This window comes from Schistocerca serialis, chromosome 3, assembly GCF_023864345.2.
Source record: "Schistocerca serialis cubense isolate TAMUIC-IGC-003099 chromosome 3, iqSchSeri2.2, whole genome shotgun sequence".
NCBI lineage: Eukaryota > Metazoa > Arthropoda > Insecta > Orthoptera > Acrididae > Schistocerca > Schistocerca serialis.
In genome coordinates, this window is record NC_064640.1 from 435832531 (window position 1) to 435858108 (window position 25578).

The following is a 25578-nucleotide window of genomic DNA, read 5'->3' on the forward strand; positions in this document are numbered from 1 at the left end:
ATGTCTGTGGGGATTGGGGCAGGAACTAATGGAGATTGAGGGCAAAAGGATTGCGAGAACAAAAGAAATGTTAGAAGGACCACTCCCATCTATGTAGTTGAGAAAATCTGGTGCTGGGGGAAGCATCCATATGGCACTAGTGGTGTAGCATCCACTAAAATAGAGTATTTTGTGTTCAGCAGCATGTTGTGCCACTGGAGGCCAGCTTTGTTCTTGGGCAAAATTTGGTGGTTACCATTCACTTGGGAGGACAGTTGGCTGGTTGTCACACCTGCATAAATTGGTGTGCAGAAATTGCAGCAAAGCTGCTATGTGACATGGCTGCCTTCATAGGTAGCCCTTCCTCCAATGGGATACATTAAGCCTGCGATGGGACTTAAGGGGCTGTGCTGGGTGAGTGAAGCGGACAAGATTTGCACGTAGGTCTTCTACTGGGACATGGTCCATGTGGCAAGCAGTTGGGAATGGGTGTGCCATAGGAATGGACCAGGATATTGTGTAGGTTGGGTGGGCTGCCGAATACCACTTTAGGATGGGGTGGAAGAAAGTTGGGTAGTGTGTCCATCATTTCTAGATAGAAGGATACATAGTTAAAGCCCAGGTGAAGGACGCTGTTCCAGTTGCTCTGGTCTGGAATGGTATATGAGATGTGATCAAAAAATAACAGGAACTTTTTTTTTTTTAGTTTCACGGGCTTTATACAGTTAATTTACAAAATTTTTGTTGATGCACAAGTTCCCGATGTATGTTTGCATTTTAGCTGTTTTTAATATTTTGTCTATTGTTGACAGTTGAAAAGGTTATACGTGTTTTCAAGTGCTTGGAAAATTTTTAGTTACAAAAAGATGGATCAAAAATTTTCCGTTAAATTTTGCTTTGAAAAACGGAATAAATTGTAACACCGCACTCGAAATATTGACTGTGGCTTTCAGCAAATCTGCTATGAGTAAGACAAGAGTTTATGAGTTATGTAAACATTTCAACGAGGGTTGAGGAGACACTGAAGATGATGACCACCCTGGACATCCTAGCACATCAATTACTGCCGAATCACCATCAGGGAGGTTGCTGATGATGTCAGCATATCCTCTGGCTTATGTCAAGCAAATGTGTAGCAGCAAAGTTCATTTCAAAATTTTTTAATTTCAAGCAAAAATGATGATGTGCAGAGATCGCTCATGAATTGCTCAATGAAGTCAACAACAATCCAGAATTTCTAAAGGAGGTTATAACAGGTGACAAAACATGGGTATACAGGTATGACATTGAAATCGAAGCCTAATCTTCCCAAAAGAAACTGCCTGAAGAGCCAAAACTGAAAAAATTGGCAAGTTCGAGCACATGTGAAGGTTCTTCTTACTGTTTTCTTTGATTACAAGGGGATAGCGCATCATGAATTCCTGCCTTGTGGTATGGTCATAAAGTCAATAAAGAATATCAGCGCACGCTCTGCTGCAGAGTGAAAATCTCACTCTGTAAACATGCCCCGGGCTGTGGATAAGCCATGTCTCCACAATATCCTTTCTTCCAGGAGTGCTAGTTCTGCAAGGTTTGCAGGAGAGCTTCTGTGAATTTTGGAAGGTAGGAGACAAGATACTGGTAGAAGTAAAGCTGTGAGGATGGGGCATGAGTCATGCTTGGGTAGGTAAGATGGTAGAGCACTTGCCTGCCAAAGGCAAAGGTCCCGAGTTCGAGTCTCGGTCTGGCGCACAGTTTAAATCTGCCAGGAAGTTTCACAAATACTACCTGGAAGTTATGTGCCATTAACGTGAAGTAATCTGAAGAAAACAACCAGAACTGTGACAAAACTGCTTTGGAAATTGCATCACAATAATGCTCCCACTCACACCTCAATGCTTGTTTGTGTTGCCTCAGCCCCCATATTCACAGGACATGGGCCCCTGTGACTTCTTTCCATTCCCGAGGCTGAAGAGAACCATGAAAGGCCATCATTTTGCCACCATTGATGAGATGAAAACAAAAATGGCTGAAGACCACAATGAAAAGTGAGTTCCAGAAGTGCTTCCAAGAACGGAAAAAATGTTGGCACAAGTGTATTATATCTGAGGAGGAGTACTTTGAAGAGAAAAAAGTTGATGTTGATGATGATGAATAAATAAAGATACTTGAAGGAAAAAAAAAATCCTGTTACTTTTTGATCACACCTCGTATGATGATTGGGGGGGGGGGGGGGGGGGGGCCTCCTTTGCAGCTGTTTCTTGGGCAGTGATGAGAGAATTCCAGTAGTGTCAGGATATGACACAGGGAACATGTTGATGGACTGGGTTTTGGTGATAGTGCCTGTCTGGGAAGGTCTGCACAAGATTTTCACCATACTAGCCCACTCAATGAAGATAAAAAAATGTCAATTACGGGAAAAAGTAGTGAAGCCGGGGGGGGGGGGGGGGGTGGGATTGTCTATAGGTCAATTTTTCATGTTAGACACTATTTTGATCCAGCAGCCGCTATGAATTAAGACACAAAGGAATTGCAGACATTGGCTGTGAGTGGGAATTGATTTAAATCAATGGGGAAAGTTGAAAATTTGTGGTGGACCACGGTTTGAAGCTGGGTCTCCTGCTTACTAGACACACATCTTCAAATTTCCCCATTGATTTAAATCAATGTCCACTTGCAGCTAATGTCTGCAGTTCCTTTGTGTCTTAACATGCAACAAAATTTCACACTGGAAATCCAAATAATTTGAAATCTTGCTACGTATCTTTTTGAATCCATCTTTTTTACATCCATTGAAACCACAGAAATGAGCATACAGCATTGTGGGCCCGGAGTCCCCCATTTGGGGAAGTTCGGCTGCCGAGCACAAGTTATTGCATTCGATACCACATTGGGCGACTTGCACATCGAAGATGGGGATGAAATGATGAGTACAACACAACATCCAGTCCCTGAGTGGAGAAAATCTCCTGCCCCAGCCGGGAATCGAACCCGGGCCCCTTGGCATGGCATTCCGTCGTGCTGACCACTCAGCTAACAGGGGTAGACTTGAAAACATGGTAAAGGTTGAATAAAACTACCTTTTGTTGCAACTGGTTGGCTATTTGGATTCAGTTACTTACCTCTAACCATTGCTGAAGTGCGGCCATGTTCAACATATTAAAATTAAACTACATTAAATTTATTACAAAAAAGTTCCTATTCATTTTTTCCCTAGGACTAATAGTTTGCACTATATAGGGGATAAAAAAATTTCAGATTATTAAAAATATTGTTTTAATGGTATAAAATTAATGTTCATCTTTATTTAAAGTTGTTAAAATACAAATATTAAATGTGTAGGCCACATCTAGTGTGTAGAACTGTATTGAGGGACAAATTATGGTCCAGCAGTGTAGCAGGTTGAAGTGAGGGGGGTGGGGGGAGTGGAGTACAAGTGCAAGGGAAGGTAGGTCGCTGGAATATGTTCATGCATTTCCCTCATTCATAGTCTGCAAACTGAAGATCGAGTGGGTGATTCCCCACTCCATCTGCCCCACTACATCACAAGAAGCAACTACAGCGTTTCATGTAGTCACACCAACACTCCGCAGAGTGCCTTATGAATGACTGGTGATGCAGTGTGCAGACATGCCCAGGGATGTTTATTTTCTACAAAATGTGTAAAAATTACATGGAATGCAGATATATGTTATTCATAACACTAACACAAGAAATGCATATGGACAGATTATACGTAAATCCCTGCATACTGATCTACACTGCTAGAGGGGAACTTAGTTCTTAGTCACGTTGTACAGCAGCTAGAGTGTTCTTCCAAGAAAGACAACTTCCTCCACTACATGTCCAGCTCAATATTCAGTTTACAGAGAGACTACAGCTTCCCAGCATTTCCTGTCCAGTCCAGTCCTCTTGTGTTAATATAGTGGATTTATTTGCAGTTTATTAAGTGAGTACTTATTCACAGTTGTTAAGTGAGCTATTATGCAAAAAAGCTCAACAGCTGGAGCTGTCTACCACAGTGAAGAGACTGTCACAAGTGTACAGTTACCAATTCAATTCCTTTCCAACCAACACTATGAAGGTCACTGACAACACCACACTTACAAATTAAACTCGTGTCCGCCACAGTTTACAGGAAGGTATTTTACATAAAACCTTACATAACATCTGCAAAAAGTACTCATTTAGTAAACTAAAAATAACTCATCTATATTAACAAAAGCTCAGCAAAATTGTTTTGATAACTCATATAAGACAACTGGACAAGAAATGCTGGAGAGGTATAGCCTGTGTGAAACTGAAAAGCGAGCATTGCTCATAATGGTCCTGGAAGAACACTACAGCTGGTGTACAGGGTGATTAATAATCAACTTCCCCTCTAGAAGTGTACATCAGTATGCAGAGATTTATGTATATTCTGTCCATATGTGTTTCTTGTGTTAGCGTTAATAGTAAGACATATCTGCTTTCCATGTAGTGTTCACGCATTCAGTGGAAAATAAACAACTCCCGGACAAGTCCATGCCCTGTGTCGCCAGTCATTCTTAAAGTGCGCTGGGAAGGGTCGGTGTAACTAAGTGGAACATCCTCTAGTTGCTTCTCGTGATATAGTTGTGTAGATAGAGTGGGGAATCACTTGCTAGATCTTCAGTTTGCAGATCTATGATGGAGAGAAATGCATGAACACAATCCATTGATCTACCTTCCCCTGCACTTTTATCCCCACAATCTCCCCTCCCCCTTCTTACACCCCTAACACACAATGTATCCCTTAATACAGTTCTACTGTACTTAGACATGGTCCACACAATTAATATTAATAATGGCTCCATTTAAAGACAAACATGAAATTTTCTACTGTTAAAATAAAATTATTAATAATCAGTGATTTTTACATCCCATGCAAAACAGAAAATTTAGTCATATACAAAAAAGTGAGTAGGACCTTTTTTGTATGAAATTTAATGTAGTTTAATTTTGTACTGAGAAACATTATCATTAGAAGACACTAATTTTGAGTTAATTGAGAAAAACATAAAAAAGTTACCCTTAAATGCCCCCTCCCCCACCCCAGCACTCACACTCCACTGGTCATGATTTTTATTTAGTGTGTTATTCACGACACTTGCTCTTATCACTGTGCAAAAATCTGCAACTGCATGATTTTATTCTCATAATTTCCCTTTCCCTTCGATGACTGGACTATACTGGGCAGATACACCATCCATGGGTGCAGACAATATGGGAACAATTTTCTGGTATAGAAAAGATAACAGCTATCAAAATGCAGGTACTTTTGGTGGTCAATGGGCTTGATACAGACAGACGTGTGGATGGAGCCATCAGAGAGGTGAGGCCAATGTCCAGGGAGGTGGCATGTGGAGCTGAGGAAGATCACATGAAGATAATGGGAGAAAAGGTATTGAGGTTGTGGAGGAATGAGGATAGTGTCTCTCCACCTTCGGTTCAGACCATGAAGGTATCACAAATGAACCTGAACCAGACAAGGGTTTTGGGAAGCTATGAAGGTTTCCTTTAGATGGTACACAAACAGATTGGCATAACAGGGTGCCCTGCGGGTGCCCATGGCCAAGCAGTAGAGTTGTTTTATGTTTTCCACTTAAAGGAGAAGTCGTCTACTACTACTACTACTACTAGTCCTTGGCGCTACTGCTCTTGTAGGGCCTTGGTCTCACGGACAACCTCCACCCACTCTTTTCTGCTGGCTGCCTTGGCTCTCCATCTTTTCACTCTCATCCTTCTCAAGTCGTCCTCTGGTTGTCTAGCCATCTGATCCTTGGCCTGCCCCTTATACGACATCCACCAGGTTTTCCTTTGAAAACTTTCTTTACTGTGCTGTTCTCCACCATTCTTTCTACATGTCCCAACCAACGTAGTCTATTACTCTTTATTTCAGTCATGATATCTGGTTTTTTGTACAACTCTCTGATCTCCTCATTATTTCTGATTCTCCAAAAAACCCTATCGTTCACTGGCTCGTAGATTTTCCTAAGTATCTTCCTTTCCCATCTCAGCAATGACTCATCATTTTGTGTCATAGTCCAAGTCTCTGAACCATACATCACCAGAGGTCTGACTACTGTATGATACACAGTCAGCTTCATATTCCTACTAAGGCTTCTTGCTTTAAACACTTTAACCAGTGCAAAGTAGCTCCTGTTACCAGCTGCAATCCTTGCATGTATTCCTTCTCTCATATCATTATTCTCAGTTACCAGTGACCCAAGATATTTAAAGCTTTCACAGCATTCATATTCTTTTCCGTTCAAAGTCATGCTTCTTTCTCCTTCACTATATCTTTAACTAGATGTTACCATATACTTGGTCTTTGACTGATTAATGGTCAGTCCCATCTCCGCACCATATCTTTCTACTTTTTCAAGCTTTTCTTCCAGGTCCTGTTTCCTCCTGCATAACAAATCAATATCATACACATAAGCAAGCTCCTGAGTCATTCTATTAAACAGTGTTCCCCCAGGGTTGTTGTTTTGTGTCTTTCACATTACACTCTCCCAGGCGACATCAGACAGAATAGCAAAGAGCACATCACCCTGCCGCAGTCCTTAGTTAACTTCAAATGCCTTTGATAAAATGCCCTCGATCTTTACTTTGCATACTGTTCTTCTCAAAGTCATTTGAACCAATCTTATCAGTTTGTTAGGGACTCTTCTCTCTTGCATTGCCCTCCAAAATTGATCCCTTTTGATACTATAATAAGCTTGTTTGAAGTCAATGAACAGCTGTCTGATAGTGAAAATCTGGTCTGTAGTGTATCTATTAGTTCTGAAATCACACTGGTAGTCTCCTAGATACTCTTCTACGTATGTCCTTAACCGCCCAGCCATGATTTTTCCTAATACTTCATATACTACACAGAGTAGTGCAATTCCTCTATAATTCCTGGAGTCAGCTTTGTCATGTTTCTTGGGCATAGGGCAGAGTATTGCTGTACCCCACAGTTTTGGTATGTTTTCTTTGCGCCATATTTCCACTATAACCTCATGCAACACCCTTACTAGCTTCTCCTCCACCATATTTTATCATTTCTGCTGTGATATTGTCTTCTCCTGGAGCCTTATTGTTTTTAAGAGTCTTGATACTAACTTTAACTTCTTCCACTGTGGGTTCTGCTACTGATCCCTGGTGCTCTTCATCTCTGTTTACTTCCTTCTCTGCCATACCGGCATCAACCCCACCTTCGTTTTCCGATTCTGCATTCAGCAGTTCACTAAAATACTCCACCCATCTGTCTAAAATCTGCTCTTTTCCTCCAATCAGATTTCCCTCCTTATCTTTACAGAAAACTGCTCTGGGTTGGAATCCTTTCCCCATATCTTTAACCCTCATATAGAATTTCCTTGTTTCTTCTAACAGATCACTCCACTGTTATTCAAATTCTCTCTTTTTCCTCCTAGATTCCTTATCTGCTTCCCTTCTCTCCTCCTGGTATTCTTCTACCATACCTCTATCTCTCCTCTGCAGCTTTCTTTTTCTTACCTCGGTTCTTTCTTTTATCTTCCTCCTACAGGCTTCATCAAATCAGTTCTGGGTTCTCGATTGCTTCTTTCTCCTGAGTACAGTTTCAGCTGTCTCATATATTATTCCTTCAACCGTTTCCAATCTTTCAATATCCTCTCCTGTCTGCTCTTTGGCTTCATTAAGTCTATTTGTCAAGATAGTTTTATACTGTTGAACTGTATTTTCATCACTTTTTAACTTGGTATCATCAAACCTTGGAAAAGTCATTATGTGTAATTAGTTAGATGTATAAGCACTGAGGTGGTGGGTTTAGAGTCAGAAGAATGTTGGGAGAGACAGTGTTTGATAGCATCAAGGCCATGGGCATGGGGCATCTTGATGTATAAGGAGGTGGCAACAACAGTGACACACAGGAATCCAAGTGATAATAGGGGTAGGGATCACTGAGAGTCAGTGAAGGAAGTTGTTCATATCTATAATATGAGAGGCTAAGCTACGAGCAATTGGTTGGAGTTGAAATTCTTGTTGAAATTCTTTCAGTGGGAGCATAGTAATCAGCTACAATGGATGATGGAGCAACCAGGATTGTTAGGTTTATGGACATGCAGAAGGTGTGTGTGTGTGTGTGTGTGTGTGTGTGTGTGTGTGTGTGTGTGTGTGTGTGTGTGAGAGAGAGAGAGAGAGAGAGAGAGAGAGAGAGAGATATGACTACCTACCTTTAAAATACTGTTTGAACACCAACACTAAATTTATACTCATATAAATGCATTAATGTTAAAACTATAAAAATAGCTCACCAATACAACCCTGTAGCACCATCTGCAATATCTTTGGATCTGGAGGTTCTTGATGTGTTGACTGTGCAAGTTCCATTGTTTTCTTCTGAATATCTTCAATAGCAACTTCAATAGGGGTTAAAATAATCTAAAAGTAAAGAAAATAATGTTTATATGGCAAAACATTGACTGTTAAGGTACTTTAAAATATATTCACCAGCAGTATAACCATCATTTTCTTTTCTCTTTATTTAAATCTAAGTTTATTGTTACAGCCAAAATATGAACAATATTCACATTTGCAACTTGCAGATTTGGACCCTGCAGATGTTCACTTTTTAACAATTTAACTTATTCTTCAGGGAGCAAATATGCTTATTTATCAAGGCACTATGACTTTCCCTTCTTTTTTTATATCTAGACCAATGTGATATTGACTTCTGCCATATTGACAGGTTTGAGAACATGTATTGCTATCACTGGCAGGATTTTTTTTAAAACACCACTCCCTCCTATCTCTACTACTATAAAAAATGGTCAGTTATCATAATCAACCCAATATTTTACTATGAGCTGTTATTACACATTTCTGGAAAATTAGTTTTGAGATTAACTATTTGGAATATGCAGGGCACATCACACAAGACTAAATCACCTAAAAGTGTTACTGCTAGTAATCACTAACAGAACACAAATAGTTTGACATACCTGTTTTCTATCCACTACTTGTATACGAGTTTTAATGTATGGAAAATGGTTTGCGGTAGTTAGTATAGTCTTGCGTTTGTACTGCTCATGAAGTTCCCCATGAGCTCTTCCTCGAGGTGTGAATGGAGTTGCGTAGTAAAATCTTTCTAAAATGCAGAAAAAATACAGGTTATATAGCTATTTTCATATGAATTTTCAGGTAATGTATAATGTTTCTATGTACAAAAGCCTTTATAAAACGTGTAAAGCATTTACATTTAATTCTGTTCTGAACTCTCAAACATTAACTTTAATTGTGCTGAATAGAGCATTATATATGGTATTTGGAATACCTTAATGTTGGTATGCCATTCAGCCATTTCATTATCATAACCCCACACATATTTGTACTTGCATGTGTCCAGGAAGGGCAGCTTAATGCCATTGATGAAGAACCATGCTGTGCTACCACTACAGAGAAAGTAGTGGAGGAAGCCACTTTCAAACTGCTGTACTGAATTGGAGTCCAGTTTCTTGTTGAAAGACCAAGGGAATTATTATTCTAGTCATAGCTGTGAGATATGGTGAATTCCAATATAGGGGCAAGCGATGATACCTCACAGGTTTATCTACAAACAAACACACACACACACACACACACACACACACACGGGAGAATAATTGCCTAAACGCCTCTGTGTGCACTGTAATTAGTCTAATTTTGTTGTCGTGATCCTTCTGGATGTGATATGTAAGAAGGTTGTATATATTCCTAGATTCATCACTTGAAGTTGCTCCCAGGAATTTTCTAAGTAGCTTTTCATGGGATATTTTGCATCTATCTCAACGCACTTAGCAGTTCAGTTCTTTCAGCATCCCTATGACACTCTCCCATTAGTCAAAAAAATCTGTGACCAGTTGTACTGCCATTCTTCGTATACATTCAATATCCCCTGTTAGTCCAATTTGGTAAAGATCCCACAGACTTTAGCAATATTCTAGGATGGATCACATGAGGGTTTTGTACACAGTCTTCTTTGTAGACTAACTGCATTTCCCTAGTATTCTAACAATGAACCACAATCAGCTGCCAGCTGAGCTATGTGATCTACATCTACATGATTACTCTGCAATTCACATTTAAGTGCTTGGCAGAGGGTTCATCGAAGCACAATCATACTCTCTCTCTCTACCATTCCACTCCCGAACAGCGCGCGGGAAAAACGTACACCTAAACCTTTCTGTTCGAGCTCTGATTTCTCTTATTTTATGTTGATGATCATTCCTACCTATGTAGGTTGGGCTCAACAAAATATTTTCGCATTTGGAAGAGAAAGTTGGTGACTGAAATTTCGTAAATAGATCTCGCTGCGACGAAAAATGTCTTTGCTTTATGACTTCCATCCCAACTCGCGTATCATATCTGCCACACTCTCTCCCCTATTACATGATAATACAAAACGAGCTGCCCTTTTTTGCACCCTTTCGATGTCCTTCGCCAATCCAACCTGGTAAGGATCCCACACCGCGCAGCAATATTCTAACAGAGGACGAACGAGTGTAGTGTAAGCTGTCTCTTTAGTGGACTTGTTGCATCTTCTAAGTGTCCTGCCAATGAAACGCAACCTTTGGCTCACCTTCCCCACAATATTAACTATGTGGTCTTTCCAAGTGAAGTTGTTCGTAATTTTAACACCCAGGTACTTAGTTGAATTGACAGCCTTGAGAATTGTACTATTTATCATTTCATTTCATTTCATTTCATATCCTTACAAATTGTTACACCCAGGTATTCGGATGAGTTGACTGATTCCAGCTGGAGCTCATTGATATTGTAGTCATAGGATACTTACTTTCTTTTTGTGAAGTGCAAAATTTTACGTTTCTGAACATTTTAAGCAAGCTGCCAACATCTACACCACTTGGAAATCTGCTCAATATTTGACTTAAGATTTGTGCAGATTTTTTCAGACAGTACTTCACTACAGATAATCGCATCATCTGCCAAAATCTGGCATTACTAATATTATGTGCAAGGGCATTAATATACAACACGAACAGCAAGAGTCCCAATACCCTTCCCTGGAGATGTCTCTCCATCCAACATAACATGCTGTGTCCTCCCCACCAAGAAATCCTCAACCTACACTACTGGACATTAAAATTGCTACACCAAGAAGAAATGCAGATGATAAACGGGTATTCATTGGACAAATATATTATACTAGAACTGATATGTGATTACATTTTCACACAATTTGGGTGCATACCGTAGGTGCAACCACAACGGAGGGGTATCTGTTGAGAGGCCAGACAAACGTGTGGTTCCTGAAGAGGGGCAGCAGCCTTTTCAGTAGTTGCAAGGGCAACAGTCTGGATGATTGACTGATCTGGCTTTGTAACAATAACCAAAACGGTATTGCCGTGCCGGTACTGCGAACGGCTGAAAGCAAGGGGAAACTACAGCCGTAATTTTCCCGAGGGCATGCAGCTTTACTGTATGATTACATGATGATGGCGTCCTCTTGGGTAAAATATTCCGGAGGTAAAATAGTCCCCCATTCGGATCTCCGGGCGGGGACTACTCAAGAGGATGTCGTTATCAGGAGAAAGAAAACTGGCGTTCTACGGATCGGAGCGTGGAATGTCAGATCCCTTAATCGGGCAGGTAGGTTAGAAAATTTAAAAAGGGAAATGGATAGGTTGAAGTTAGATATAGTGGGAATTAGTGAAGTTCGGTGGCAGGAGGAACAAGACTTCTGGTCAGGTGACTACAGGGTTATAAACACAAAATCAAATAGGGGTAATGCAGGAGTAGGTTTAATAATGAATAGGAAAATAGGAATGCGGGTAAGCTACTACAAACAGCATAGTGAACGCATTATTGTGGTCAAGATAGATACGAAGCCCACACCTACTACAGTAGTACAAGTTTATATGCCAACTAGCTCTGCAGATGACGAAGAAATTGAAGAAATGTATGATGAAATAAAAGAAATTATTCAGATTGTGAAGGGAGACGAAAATTTAATAGTCATGGGTGACGAATTCAAGTGTAGGAAAAGGGAGAGAAGGAAACATAGTAGGTGAATATGGATTGGGGGACAGAAATGAAAGAGGAAGCCGCCTGGTAGAATTTTGCACAGAGCACAACATAATCATAACTAACACTTGGTTTAAGAATCATGAAAGAAGGTTGTATACATGGAAGAACCCTGGAGATACTAAAAGGTATCAGATAGATTATATAATGGTAAGACAGAGATTTAGGAACCAGGTTTTAAATTGTAAGACATTTCCAGGGGCAGATGTGGACTCTGACCACAATCTATTAGTTATGACCTGTAGATTAAAACTGAAGAAACTGCAAAAAGGTGGGAATTTAAGGAGATGGGACCTGGATAAACTAAAAGAACCAGAGGTTGTACAGAGATTCAGGGAGAGCATAAGGGAGCAATTGACAGGAATGGGGGAAATAAATACAGTAGAAGAAGAATGGGTAGCTTTGAGGGATGAAGTAGTGAAGGCAGCAGAGGATCAAGTAGGTAAAAAGACGAGGGCTAGTAGAAATCCTTGGGTAACAGAAGAAATATTGAATTTAATTGATGAAAGGAGAAAATATAAAAATGCAGTAAGTGAAACAGGCAAAAAGGAATACAAACGTCTCAAAAATGAGATCGACAGGAAGTGCAAAATGGCTAAGCAGGGATGGCTAGAGGACAAATGCAAGGATATAGAGGCCTATCTCACTAGGGGTAAGATAGATACCGCCTACAGGAAAATTAAAGAGACCTTTGGAGATAAGAGAACGACTTGTATGAATATCAAGAGCTCAGATGGAAACCCAGTTCTAAGCAAAGAAGGGAAAGCAGAAAGGTGGAAGGAGTATATAGAGGGTCTATACAAGGGCGAGGTACTTGAGGACAATATTATGGAAATGGAAGAGGATGTAGATGAAGATGAAATGGGAGATATGATACTGCGTGAAGAGTTTGACAGAGCACTGAAAGACCTGAGTCGAAACAAAGCCCCCGGAGTAGACAATATTCCATTGGAACTACTGATGGCCGTAGGAGAGCCAGTCCTGACAAAACTCTACCATCTGGTGAGGAAGATGTATGAGACAGGCGAAATACCCTCAGACTTCAAGAAGAATATAATAATTCCAATCCCAAAGAAAGCAGGTGTTGACAGATGTGAAAATTACCGAACTATCAGCTTAATAAGTCACAGCTGCAAAATACTAACACGAATTCATTACAGACGAATGGAAAAACTAGTAGAAGCCAACCTCGGGGAAGATCAGTTTGGATTCCGTAGAAACACTGGAACACGTGAGGCAATACTGACCTTACGACTTATCTTAGAAGAAAGATTAAGGAAAGGCAAACCTACGTTTCTAGCATTTGTAGACTTAGAGAAAGCTTTTGACAATGTTGACTGGAATACTCTCTTTCAAATTCTAAAGGTGGCAGGGGTAAAATACAGGGAGCGAAAGGCTATTTACAATTTGTACAGAAACCAGATGGCAGTTATAAGAGTCGAGGGACATGAAAGGGAAGCAGTGGTTGGGAAGGGAGTAAGACAGGGTTGTAGCCTCTCCCCGATGTTGTTCAATCTGTATATTGAGCAAGCAGTAAAGGAAACAAAAGAAAAATTTGGAGTAGGTATTAAAATTCATGGAGAAGAAATAAAAACTTTGAGGTTCGCCGATGACATTGTAATTCTGTCAGAGACAGCAAAGGACTTGGAAGAGCAGTTGAATGGAATGGAGAGGGTCTTGAAAGGAGGATATAAGATGAAAATCAACAAAAGCAAAACAAGGATAATGGAATGTAGTCTAATTAAATCGGGTGATGCTGAGGGAATTAGATTAGGAAATGAGGCACTTAAAGTAGTAAAGGAGTTTTGCTATTTGGGGAGCAAAATAACTGATGATGGTCGAAGTAGAGAGGATATAAAATGTAGGCTGGCAATGGCAAGGAAAGCGTTTCTGAAGAAGAGAAATTTGTTAACATCGAGTATAGATTTAAGTGTCAGGAAGTTATTTCTGAAAGTATTTGTATGGAGTGTAGCCATGTATGGAAGTGAAACATGGACGGTAAATAGTTTGGACAAGAAGAGAATAGAAGCTTTCGAAATGTGGTGCTACAGAAGACTGCTGAAGATTAGATGGGTAGATCACATAACTAATGAGGAAGTATTGAATAGGATTGGGGAGAAGAGAAGTTTGTGGCGCAACTTAACCAGAAGAAGGGATCGGTTGGTAGGACATGTTCTGAGGCATCAAGGGATCACCAATTTAGTATTGGAGGGCAGCGTGGAGGGTAAAAATCGTAGAGGGAGACCAAGAGATGAATACACTAAGCAGATTCAGAAGGATGTAGGTTGCAGTAGGTACTGGGAGATGAAAAAGCTTGCACAGGATAGAGTAGCATGGAGAGCTGCATCAAACCAGTCTCAGGACTGAAGACCACAACAACAGATCCTAAGAAATCAGTAACCAGAACAACCACTGCTGGCCATAATAACGGCCTTGATACGTCTGGGCATTGAGTCAAACAGAGCTTGGATGGCATGTACAGGTACAGCTGCCCATGCAGCTTCAACACGATACCACAGTTCATCAAGAGTAGTGACTGGCGTATTGTGACGAGGCAGTTGCTCGGCCACCATTGACCAGACGTTTTCAATTGGTGAGAGATCTGGAGAATGTGCTGGCCAGGGCAGCAGTCGAACATTTTCTGTATCCAGAAAGGCCCATATAGGACCTTCAACATGTGGTCGTGCATTATCCTGCTGAAATGTAGGGTTTCGCAGGGATTGAATGAAGGGTAGAGCCACGGGTCGTAACACATCTGAAATGTAACGTCTACTGTTCAAACTGTCATAATGTGAACAAGAGGTGACAGACATATGTAACCAATGGCACCCCATACCATCACGCCGGGTGATATGCCAGTATGGCGATGACAAATACACGCTTCCAATGTGCATTCACCGCGATGTCGCCAAACACACATCCGATCATCATGATGCTGTAAACAGAACCTGGATTCATACGAAAAAATGACGTTTTGCCATTCATGCACCCAGGTTCGTCATTCAGTACACCATCGCAGGCACTCCTGTCTGCGATGCAGTATCAAGGGTAACTGCAGCCATGGTCTCCAAGCTGATAGTCCATGCTGCTGTAAACATCGTTGAACTGTTCGTGCAGATGGTTGTTGTCTTGCAAAGGTCTCCATTTGTTGACTCAGGGATTGAGACGTGGCTGCACAATCCGTTACAGTCATGCGGATAAGATGCCTGTCATCTCGACTGCTATTGACACGAGGCCATTGGGATCCAGCATGGCATTCCGTATTACCCTCCTGAACCCACCGCTTCTATATTCTGCGAACGGTCATTGGATCTCGACCAATGCGAGCAGCAATGTCATGATATGATAAACCACAATCGGGATAGGCTACACTCTGACCTTTATCAAAGTCGGAAACGTGATGGTACGCATTTCTCCTCCTTACACGAGGCATCACAACAACGTTTCACTAGGCAACGCCGGTAAACTGCTGTTTGTGTATGAGATATCGGTTGGAAACTTTCCTCATGTCAGCACGTTGTAGGTGTCACCACTGATGCCAACCTTGTGTGAATGCTCTGAAAAGCTAATCATTTGGATATCAGAGCATCTTCCTGCTGTTGGTTGAATTTCGCATCTGTAACACGTTACCTTCGTGGTGTAGCAATTTTAATGGCCAGTAGTGAAGTTACAAATCTAACTTGACATCCCATATGACTGGACTTTTGATACTAAGGACAGGTGTGGTAATGAGTGAAATGTCTTTCAGAAGTCAATAAATACTGCATCTACCTGACTGCATTGATCCATGGCATTCAGGAAGTCATGTGAGGAAAGTGGGAGTTGCGTTTCACATATTCAGAGTTTTCCGAATATATGCTGGTCTGCATGGAGGAGGTCATTCTATTTGCTACATCTCATTATTAAAAAAAAATATTTTTTTAAAAATGAAATACAAAATTTATGAGATGATATAAGAGTGGTACATAACTTAACCATTATCAGTATATCTATCACATTATTAACATTAAACGAGTAATTAATAATAATATAACACAATGATAAAAAGTTCAACTATAGCAGTGAACATTTTTTATCCATATGAACAATTTTTTAACAACAGAAATTATTTTTAGTTCTTCTTGCAGAAAATTTTCCTAATGCTATGTAATATACTGTCTGAACTGCTTTTAGATATGGATTGGAGATATTAAACAGCAGAATTCCAACACTAGGTACAGGATTTAAGTTTATTCCTAAAATAAGAAATTCATGTGTATTACAAGAAAACTGACAAGAGATACTTATGTTAAAGATATGAATGATTTGTTCAAATTATTTGCAGATGAAAGTGATCTGTTCAAATTTTTTTACTTGAACTGCATACGGAATTACGAAATTAGAAGTCAAGTGCAAAACAAATAACTGCCCTGTGTCACACTTAAAACAATAATATAGCAATAAAGGGGGGCGGGAGGTTCTACTTTCTTTATAATGTATACTGATTTTCCAGTCTTTTTCCATCATGATTATGTTACTGACTAAAGTGCACTCTTTATCTCTTTGAGTTTTTGAGCTCAGTATATGTTCATAGATTGTACAAGAGATGAAAGTCAAGTATAATGAGTGGCAGTTTTGTGGTCCACATATGCTGCCCTTCTTGTAGATGAGTATGACCTGTGCTTCCTTCCAACAATGGGCTGCAGCTGCTTCACAGTTAAATTGGCCACGCACAGATATATATTCGACGACCGAAATTATCTTGCGATTTTCTCAATAACGCTTGAGAAGTACATGCTACGGCTTACAAATTTTGTTGTCCTCATGGAGTACTATGACTACGATTGTACGAAGTTTGCAGTAAATCCACGTTCCAAACGTCATTGCCTCCCCTTGTCAGTAGCAAATCTGATATAGAATCTGACAGGGACTTCATCGGGCCCAGGAGCTTCATTTAATATTAACAATTGCAGCTGTTTCACAATGCCACTGAATGTAATATCTATTTCACTCCTCCTTGCAGTGTTACAAGAATTAAACTGGGCAATAATCCTGGATTTTCCTTTGTAAGGTGACATTTTAAAACAGAGTTCAGCATTTCTGCTTCTGGTCTGCCACCCGCAACTTCAGTTTCTGTCTCATCCATTAATGTATAGACACTAACTTTTGTGCTACAAAAATCCTTTACATATGGCCAGAATTTCTTCGGATTTTGAGAGAGATCTTTCAATAATATTCTGCTATGGTAGTCACTGAAGGCTTCAAGCATTGCCCTCTTGACAGCCTAATGTTTAATTCAAAATCTCTCGATTTAAAGCTTTATGTTCTTTCTTCACTTAATATTCAGTAGTCTGTCTCTTTAGCAGTTTCTTTACAATGACTGTATACAATGGAGGGTCCTCTTCATCATGAGCTGTTTTCCTGGGTACATAACTATACAGTACATGGCCAACTATTCTTTTAAACCTGAGTCATAGTTCCTCTACATGCTGGTGTTCTGGCCTAAAAGTTTAAAGTTTCTCACTGAGATACGACACTATAACCTTTTTATCTAGTTAACAGAACATACAAATCTTTCTGCTGGTTTTAGTTGTTCTTTGTCCTTTGATAGTCATTGTTGCTACAATCACTGAATACCAATTTCAATGTGAGCATTCTCAAGGATGTCAAATCTATTTATTTCAATTGGATACAATATATTTTCATCATGAGTTGGGTTCCCAACTACCTGTGCTACGTAGTTTACAGAGAAGGCATATAATAATGTTACGCAGTATCGCTTTTTATGCTTACCACTAATAGAACTGTAATCATCCCAACTGATCATTGTGTAGCAGCCCAAAGCTCTAGTAGCATGGAAAGCAGCTCAGAACCAAAATCAGTTCACAATCATGGTGTGCTGCAGGTTGACGCCCCCACAAGCCTGCTTCTGCATCGACCTTTCTCTGGGTGCCAACAAGCTTGGATGTCAGGAAGATTCTGCAGTATGATTGACTATCACATGACAAATGCCAGACCCTGGTCTTTGGCCTCTGTTCCAATGATTTCCAGGTGACAAAGAGACACAGCTCTTCTGCAAAGTCAGCATCAGGTGATCTTCTCAATCTTCTCTGCCAATTGCTGGAATGATCTTAGTATGACCTCGGCATCCAGACAATCTGCACAGTTTGTCCCAATGTGCACTACAATCGGCAGTTGGTTGCACTCTGGTCCCTCAATGTTTGCTGGAATAGACACTCTAACATGTTGAATGAGGCCTCTAATCACTTGGGCACACTTTTGTATCCATTTCACAGACAGCTTCTGGTTTCATGTCATTTATCTGCCTGAAAACAAAATATATAATCCTTTTGCCTGTGGAAATAGTAATGACACCCTGTAAAACATTTCTGATGGATTCTTCTGGAATGCTTTGTGAGCATACAATTTGAGCCAAATACTTTGAAAAGACATGAAGAGAACACACTGAAAAAGCAGGACTTAGCATTACATCAACAAAACTTTTACAGTAACCCTTACAATATTTACTTTACGTTCTGGCCTAATCCTTTCTACTTCTTGAAGTCCCTTTCATCAGCAACGTGGCTATTATCATAATTTTAAGCAATTCACATTTTCCAATGTTTGCAAACCACAGCAGAATGAAATGGGAACAACAAGAATGACAACGCATATGAGAATCACATACTTATTGACAAAATTAGACTCATGGTCAGCAGATGATAAGATGACAAAAATTCTGTATGCCTTGGGTTGATTATTAAAATGGATGTTAATCATTCCCTTGTAGCCAGTCTAGAAGACACCGGAAATCTTTCACATAAAGGGGGAAGAAACAGGGAAACATTTGTAGAAGTGACACGACCTAAAAACACCATTTGTCTTAGGACAAGAGGAAATGAAATAATTTACAATTTCTTCCTATAATACAGCTCATTATTCCAAACTGAGTAAACCTTTTTATTACATCTTCAAATAAAATGAAGAAGTCTACATTAGTTACATATGATGACAAAACTAAAAATGAAGTACAGTAATTTTAAAGGTTATGTAAAATTAAACAAATAAACAAAAAATGAGATTCTGAATCAACAAAAGAACAATAAGAAGTTTTTTAAAAAAATCACGAACTTCACAAAATAACTGATGCATGACACAAAAATGGGAATATTATCAGGGCACTGAAATATGAGGATAGTCTAACATAGTTAGGGTGTCAATATTTAGCACAAACTGTCCTAGATGCACAAAAGACAGATGGAAAATTTAACTGCAACAATGTTGTTAAGATCATGATCTCTAAATTGTACTTACCACATAGCATATGAGACGTATGTTGATAAAACTTGTGATGTATGTCAAAATCTCTTAGAAAATGACTTTTTTCCCTACATGTCTGTCTCACTCTTAATATAGACAGCACATTTTAGTAGCTAAATATCAGTTCCTCATTCCAGGCTTGCCAGTTTCTCATTACTGTTGCCATTCCTAAGTACTTCAGTTTGTTAAAACAAAGTAGTTAATGAGGATTTACCTAGTCTTCACAACATCCTGAGATCTGAGTGACCTGTCCTTTTTTTCAATCTTCCCAAACCCTTCCATCTCTCCTTCCTAAGGAATAAACTAATGGTTCCAAAAGCTACAATAATATTATCACCTTTGTATGTGTCTATCAGCAGTACTAAACATTTTGCCTGCTGAAGGACATCAGTTCTGTCTCAGTTTATTAATTTTCCCTACTCTCTGTCACTTGCAAATTAATTTTACAGAGTTTAAAGAAACAATTCACATTTACTGGAATTTTTCACATTAATGGAACACTATAAATAGCCATGATAACGTACATCCTTGCCTCTTATCAGAGGCACTGAAAGTATTGGAGAAGCAGAAATAAGAAATGACAACATTTTTGCCACATGAATGTAATGGGAACAATATCCAATTTATTCTGTAGTCGATTTTGGCATGTTCTGCTATTCTCAAGTGGTTTTAAAGTGCTTTGAGCATGGCCATAACCTAAAAGTGAACCACAATACACCAAAACATTTGACACCATCAAAGTTCATGACCATACATTGGCTCATCAAATGAAGCATGTCATATATCTTCACTCACAATGTAGAAAATACTGTTATGAAGGTGAGAAAAACAACATATTGATTAAATTTGTACAAGACTATCACTGAGGATAGACTCACATGCTGTACTTGATGATCCTAGGTGCAGTTATAAAATATCATGATGTCATGTATTTTTCCACATTGCAGTTTGATTTTGGTTTATGACGTGTTCTTGGGCACTTTGAAACCACCTGAGAATGGCATACAAGCCAAAATCATGGTGGAATAAAGTGGCCATCCTGCTTCTTACAACCAGGCGAAAAAATACAATTATTTCATAAAATCAGTGCAAGTGTGTTGCCAATCAGAACAAAAACAGAAATGAGCAGATATTGTGTAACTTGTTAGCTACTCACTGATGTTAAAATTTCTGTCGAAGTATGTTACTCGGTATCTCATTTCATAAGACTCAAAATAAGGCTCCACGTATGTTATCTGAATATAAGCTTTTTCTGGGTTCAAACTGCTCAAATCTACAGATTTTGAGTCTTTTATAATGACAATGTTTTCAGATCCAAATCTTTCAGCATAGAAATTCTGAAACAAAAAGAAATTAAAAACCTATAATAAAATTTATTTCACAAAAGTGCAATAAAAAATCTTAACATGCAGTTTTTGAGGTATGTAAATTAGCTGGATTTGGTTCAAATCTGCATTCCAGATAAACATGCTTGGCAGACTGAGAATGGTTTTCACACAGTTTTTCTGAATCTATTTGGGCAAATAGCAAGATGCTCCATCCTACAATAAAGAAAAAACAACATAAACCATTATAATACAAATATTCATAGTACTAATTTGTGAGAACAACAGGGTGGTTCCTACCTATAATCAAAGAAAAAGCAAATTGTTACAATATAAATATGCACAGTACAAAATTATAAAGTTTTACTCCCTTAGAGTAAGTGACAACTGCTCTGTGAAAGGAAGGCCATCTGGCATATATATATATATATATATATATATATATATATATATATATAGACACACACACACCACCACCATAATTGCCATAACATTGTTGGAATCGTTTCCTATTTTGATAGTACAGTTTTACAGTGCAATTAAAGGGAAGAAATGTGGAAAAGAAGAAATGAACAATTGGGAGGATGTAGCTACTAAGAACAAAACATCACTGCATGGATATGTAGAGAGGTAGAGCCACATAGCAATACTTTACACAGCTATATGATGTTTTGGTATGGTTTACTAGTATTCGTCCAGTTCTAATCATACTGAAACTCTAGATATATTTTAGCTTGTGGAGCTCAAAAATTCTTCCCTTTCCATCTAGTGGAATGAAATAGATAAATACAAAACTTTTTTTTCCACCACCACCATTTGCAGTTCAAGGATTAGGCAACATAGCCTGTTGTGAAAAACATTCACAGATAACTGTAATGTAATTGAGAAAAAACTAAACTAAGTTTACAAGATAAGGCCAGCATAAGTGTGTCAAGTGGGAGCAAGTAATGATTATTTTTGAAAGAAAAATGACAAGTTGTCAGAGTTTCTTAATGTTATAATTAGCTTCCTTTCATTTTATTATTCTTTTTTTTTTTGTTGTTGTTTTAGGGCGCAAAACTGCTATGGTCATTAGTGCCCGGTCTGTGACTTAGGAAAAGGTAAAAAACGAAAATGGAAACCAGCAGCAATGGGAACGAAACTAAAAAAAATTGGAGAAACTAAAAGCAGAAGGAGAGCTTAAAAAACCACCACAGAAAAGGGTTGGTTGTCCCCAAAAAGAGCTTCAAATGACTGACGTCATCTCACTGGCACTAATAAACTCGAGAACGCGATCGGCTGAGCGCGTGTCATCTGCTAAAATGGACGATATTTCAGGCGACAGCTGTAGACGGGCGTGTAACGGAGTAAAATATGGGCACTCAAGTAAAAAGTGTCTTACCGTCCACAGCTGAGAGCAGTGGGGACAGAGTGGGGGAGGATCGCCGCTTAAAAGATGTTGATGGCTAAAAAGACAGTGCCCTATCCGGAGTCTACTTAAATTACCTCCTCCCGACGACGCGTTCGGGAGGAAGAGGTCCAAGCACAGGGAAGAGCTTTCACATCCTGCAATTTATTATGGGGAAGTGTCGACAAATGTGCATGCCATAAAAGAACAACAAGACGACATAAAACACTCCGTAGATCGGCAAAGGGAATCGTGCGAATAGCTGGCCGAAGAAGAGTGTTTGCAGCCTTGGCCGCTATATTGGCCGCCTCATTTCCACAGATACCAACATGTCCTGGGATCCAGAGGAACGCCACCGAGACGCCCCCCCAAGTGGAGCAAGCGTAGGCAGTCCTGAATCGGGTGGACCAGAGGGTGGACAGGGTAGAGGGTAGAGAGCTTGGAGACTGAGGAGAGAGCTGAGAGAATCTGAACAGATAACATACTGTATCCGCTGATGGCGATGGATGTATTGGACACCCTGGAGAACAGCGTAAAGCTCCGCAGTATAAACCGAACACTGGTCGGGAAGCCGAAATCGAGTTGGGGTGTCGCCAACAATATAGGCACTCCCTACACCAAACGATCTCTTTGAGCCATCAGTGTAAATAAATGTGGCATCCTTCATTTGTGCACATAGAGCAGAAAATGCCTGATGGTAACAAGTGAAGGGGTACCATCCTTGGGAAACTGACAAAGATCACGGAGTAGACAGGGCCGGGGATAGAGCCAAGGCGGTGCTGTACCCCAAGTTGTCAAGAAAGTTTTAGGAAAGCAAAAGGAAAGAGAATGGAGCAGTTGACGGAAGCGGACTCCCGGTGGTAGTAGGGAGGAAGGGTGGCCTGCATACCCTAAATCCAAGGAGGCGTCGAAAAAAATGTCGTGGGCTGGATTAGCAGGCATGGAAGACAAATGGCTAGCATAATGACTTAGAAGGACAGCTCGCCGATTGGACAGCGGAGGTTCAGCAGTCTCAGCATAAAGGCTTTCCACAGGGATGGTGTAAAAAGCTCCAGACACTAAACGTAATCCACGGTGGTGGATAGAGTCGAGATGCCGAAGAATAGACGGCCGAGCAGAGGAGTAAACTATGCTTCCATAGACCAATTTCGAGCGCACTAAGGCGCGATAGAGGCGGAGAAAGACCACTTGGTCCGCTCCCCAGGAGGTACCATTCAGGACACGGAGGGTGTTGAGGGATCGCAGACAGCGAGCCAAAAGATAGGAAACATGGGAGGACCAGCACAGTTTTCTGTCAAACATAAGACCTAAGAATTTAGTGACGTCCGAAAATGGAAGGTTGACAGGTCCTAGATGTAAGGAAGGTGGAAGAAACTCCGTACGACGCCAAAAATTAACACAAACGGTCTTACTGGGAGAAAAGCGGAAGTCTGTTTCGATGCTCCAAGAGTGGAGGCGATCGAGACAGCCTTGAAGACGTCGTTCAATAAGGCTGGTCCGTTGAGAGCTGTAGCAGATGGCAAAATTGTCCACAAAGAGGGAGCCCGAAACATCAGGAAGGAGACAATCCATAATTGGATTTATGGCAATGACAAACAGTACAACACTTAGCACGAAGCCCTGGGGTACCCCATTTTCTTGGGAGAAAGTACGGGAGAGAGTAGTGTTCACCCGCACTTTAAATGTGCGCTCTGCCATAAATTCGCGAAGAAAAAGGGGCAACCGACCGCGAAAGCCCCAAGAGAACAGTGTGCGGAGGATGCCTGTCCTCCAACAGGTATCGTATGCTCTCTCCACATCAAAAAATATTGCTACTGTTTGGCGTTTCCGGAGAAAATTGTTCATGATATAAGTGGAGAGAGAAACAAGATGGTCAACTGCAGAACAATGCTTTCGAAAACCGCATTGGGCAGGTGTTAAAAGACTGCGGGACTCCATCTACCAAGCTAAACGGCAATTCACCATACGCTCCAAAACCTTACATACACTACTCGTGAGAGAAATGGGCTGATAGCTAGAGGGGAGATGTTTGCCCTTTCCAAGTTTCAGAACAGGAACGACGGTAGTACTTTTCCCAGATGATGGCGGGAAGCTGTCGGTCCAAATTCGAATATAAAGGCGAAGGAGGTAACGCAGACTTTGGTATGATAAATGCAGAAACATTTGGATGTGGATACCATCCGGTCCTGGGGCGGAGGAGCGAGAAGAAGAGAGTGCATGTTGGAGTTCCCTTATGGAGAAAACAGTATGTAGCTTTCACGATTTTGAGAGGAGAAAGCAAGAGGTCGCACTTCCGCTGCACATTTCTTCGCGAGAAACGCTGGCAGGTAATTTGAAGAGCTCGAAATCTCAGCAAAATGTTGACCCAATGAGTTAGAAATTGCGACGGGGTCCAGTAATGTATCATGCGCGACAGTGAGCCCACAGACCGAGGAGAAACTAGGCGCGCCTTATAACCGTCGAATCCGACTCCAAACTTCTGAGGAGGGAGTGAAGGTGCATGTTGGAGTTCCCGTATGGAGAAAACAGTATGTAGCTTTCGCGATTTTGAGAGGAGAAAGCAAGAGGTCACACTTCCGCTGCACATTTCTTCGGGAGAAACACTGCTTATAGCGGATACAGTTGGCCAATGTAGGATTGTGTCTGAAAACGCGAAGAGCACGTCGCCGCTCATGTATTGCATCACGGCATGCCTCGTTCCACTAAGGAACTGGGGGGCGCCGGGGAAATTCGGAGGTGCAAGGTATTGAACGTTCCGCAGCTGTAAGAATAACGTCTGTAACATGAGTGACCTCATCGTCGACGCTAGGAAAGTGACGGTCATCAAATCGGACTGACTGAAAATGGGGGAAAACAAAGCGGTCATGGGGACGCAGCTTTGTTTCCTGAAGACAGAAGATGACCGGCGAGTAGGATCGTAAGAGGATCATCAATTCATCGCGATTGGCTCGAATGCCATGGATATTCCAATGGATAATGGACATAGGGTGGACATAAAATGGAAGAATGTGACCAAGGTTGCCGTTAACTCAACGACTGCTCAGAGCTTGCGACCGACAGCATGGAACGGCACTCAGCCGAAGGCAGAAGATCCTGATCCATAGGTTATTCAGGAGCAGCTCCTACGACCAGCGATCGACCGGTTGATCGGCCGCCAGCGGTGTGCCTCAGCCACACAGAAGACGGCCGAGGGCGGTTACTGCCAGGTGGTGCTGTAGATGAGACACGCCATGGCGGAGAAGGAGAGGAACTGGGTTTCTTATTAGCCTTCTTGGAAACATGATGTTTAGATGAAGGAGGAACCGATGGTTGTGAAGTTGGGGTATGTAAAAAATCTTCACGAGTATGCTCTTTTTTGGAAGTCCGGGTGTCTGACTTTTGGGATCGAGATTTAGCAGAAAACGATGAAGGGTGAGCCATAGAGTGAGCAGGCGAAAGAGGGGAGGTTGAACGGGAGATCTTTGCACTGGCCGATCTGACGACCATGTCACTAAAGGTGAGATCACAAGTCTGCGTGGCCGCCTCCTTAGTTGGCCGAGG

The 25578-nt window shown here is 40.7% G+C and overlaps 1 protein-coding gene across 1 annotated transcript in view; it reads right to left on the minus strand.

The window, feature by feature from the left end:
* LOC126470323 (dedicator of cytokinesis protein 7) overlaps positions 1-25578 on the minus strand; it is a 283560-nt gene that overhangs the window by 9759 nt on the left and 248223 nt on the right. Inside the window, exons 35-37 of the mRNA XM_050098105.1 lie at positions 20483-20663; positions 8946-9091; positions 8259-8385 (exon numbers count right to left, since the gene is read on the minus strand). Of these exons, the coding sequence (XP_049954062.1) occupies positions 8259-8385; positions 8946-9091; positions 20483-20663 (454 nt within the window). The remainder of the gene's footprint in view (positions 1-8258; positions 8386-8945; positions 9092-20482; positions 20664-25578) is intronic.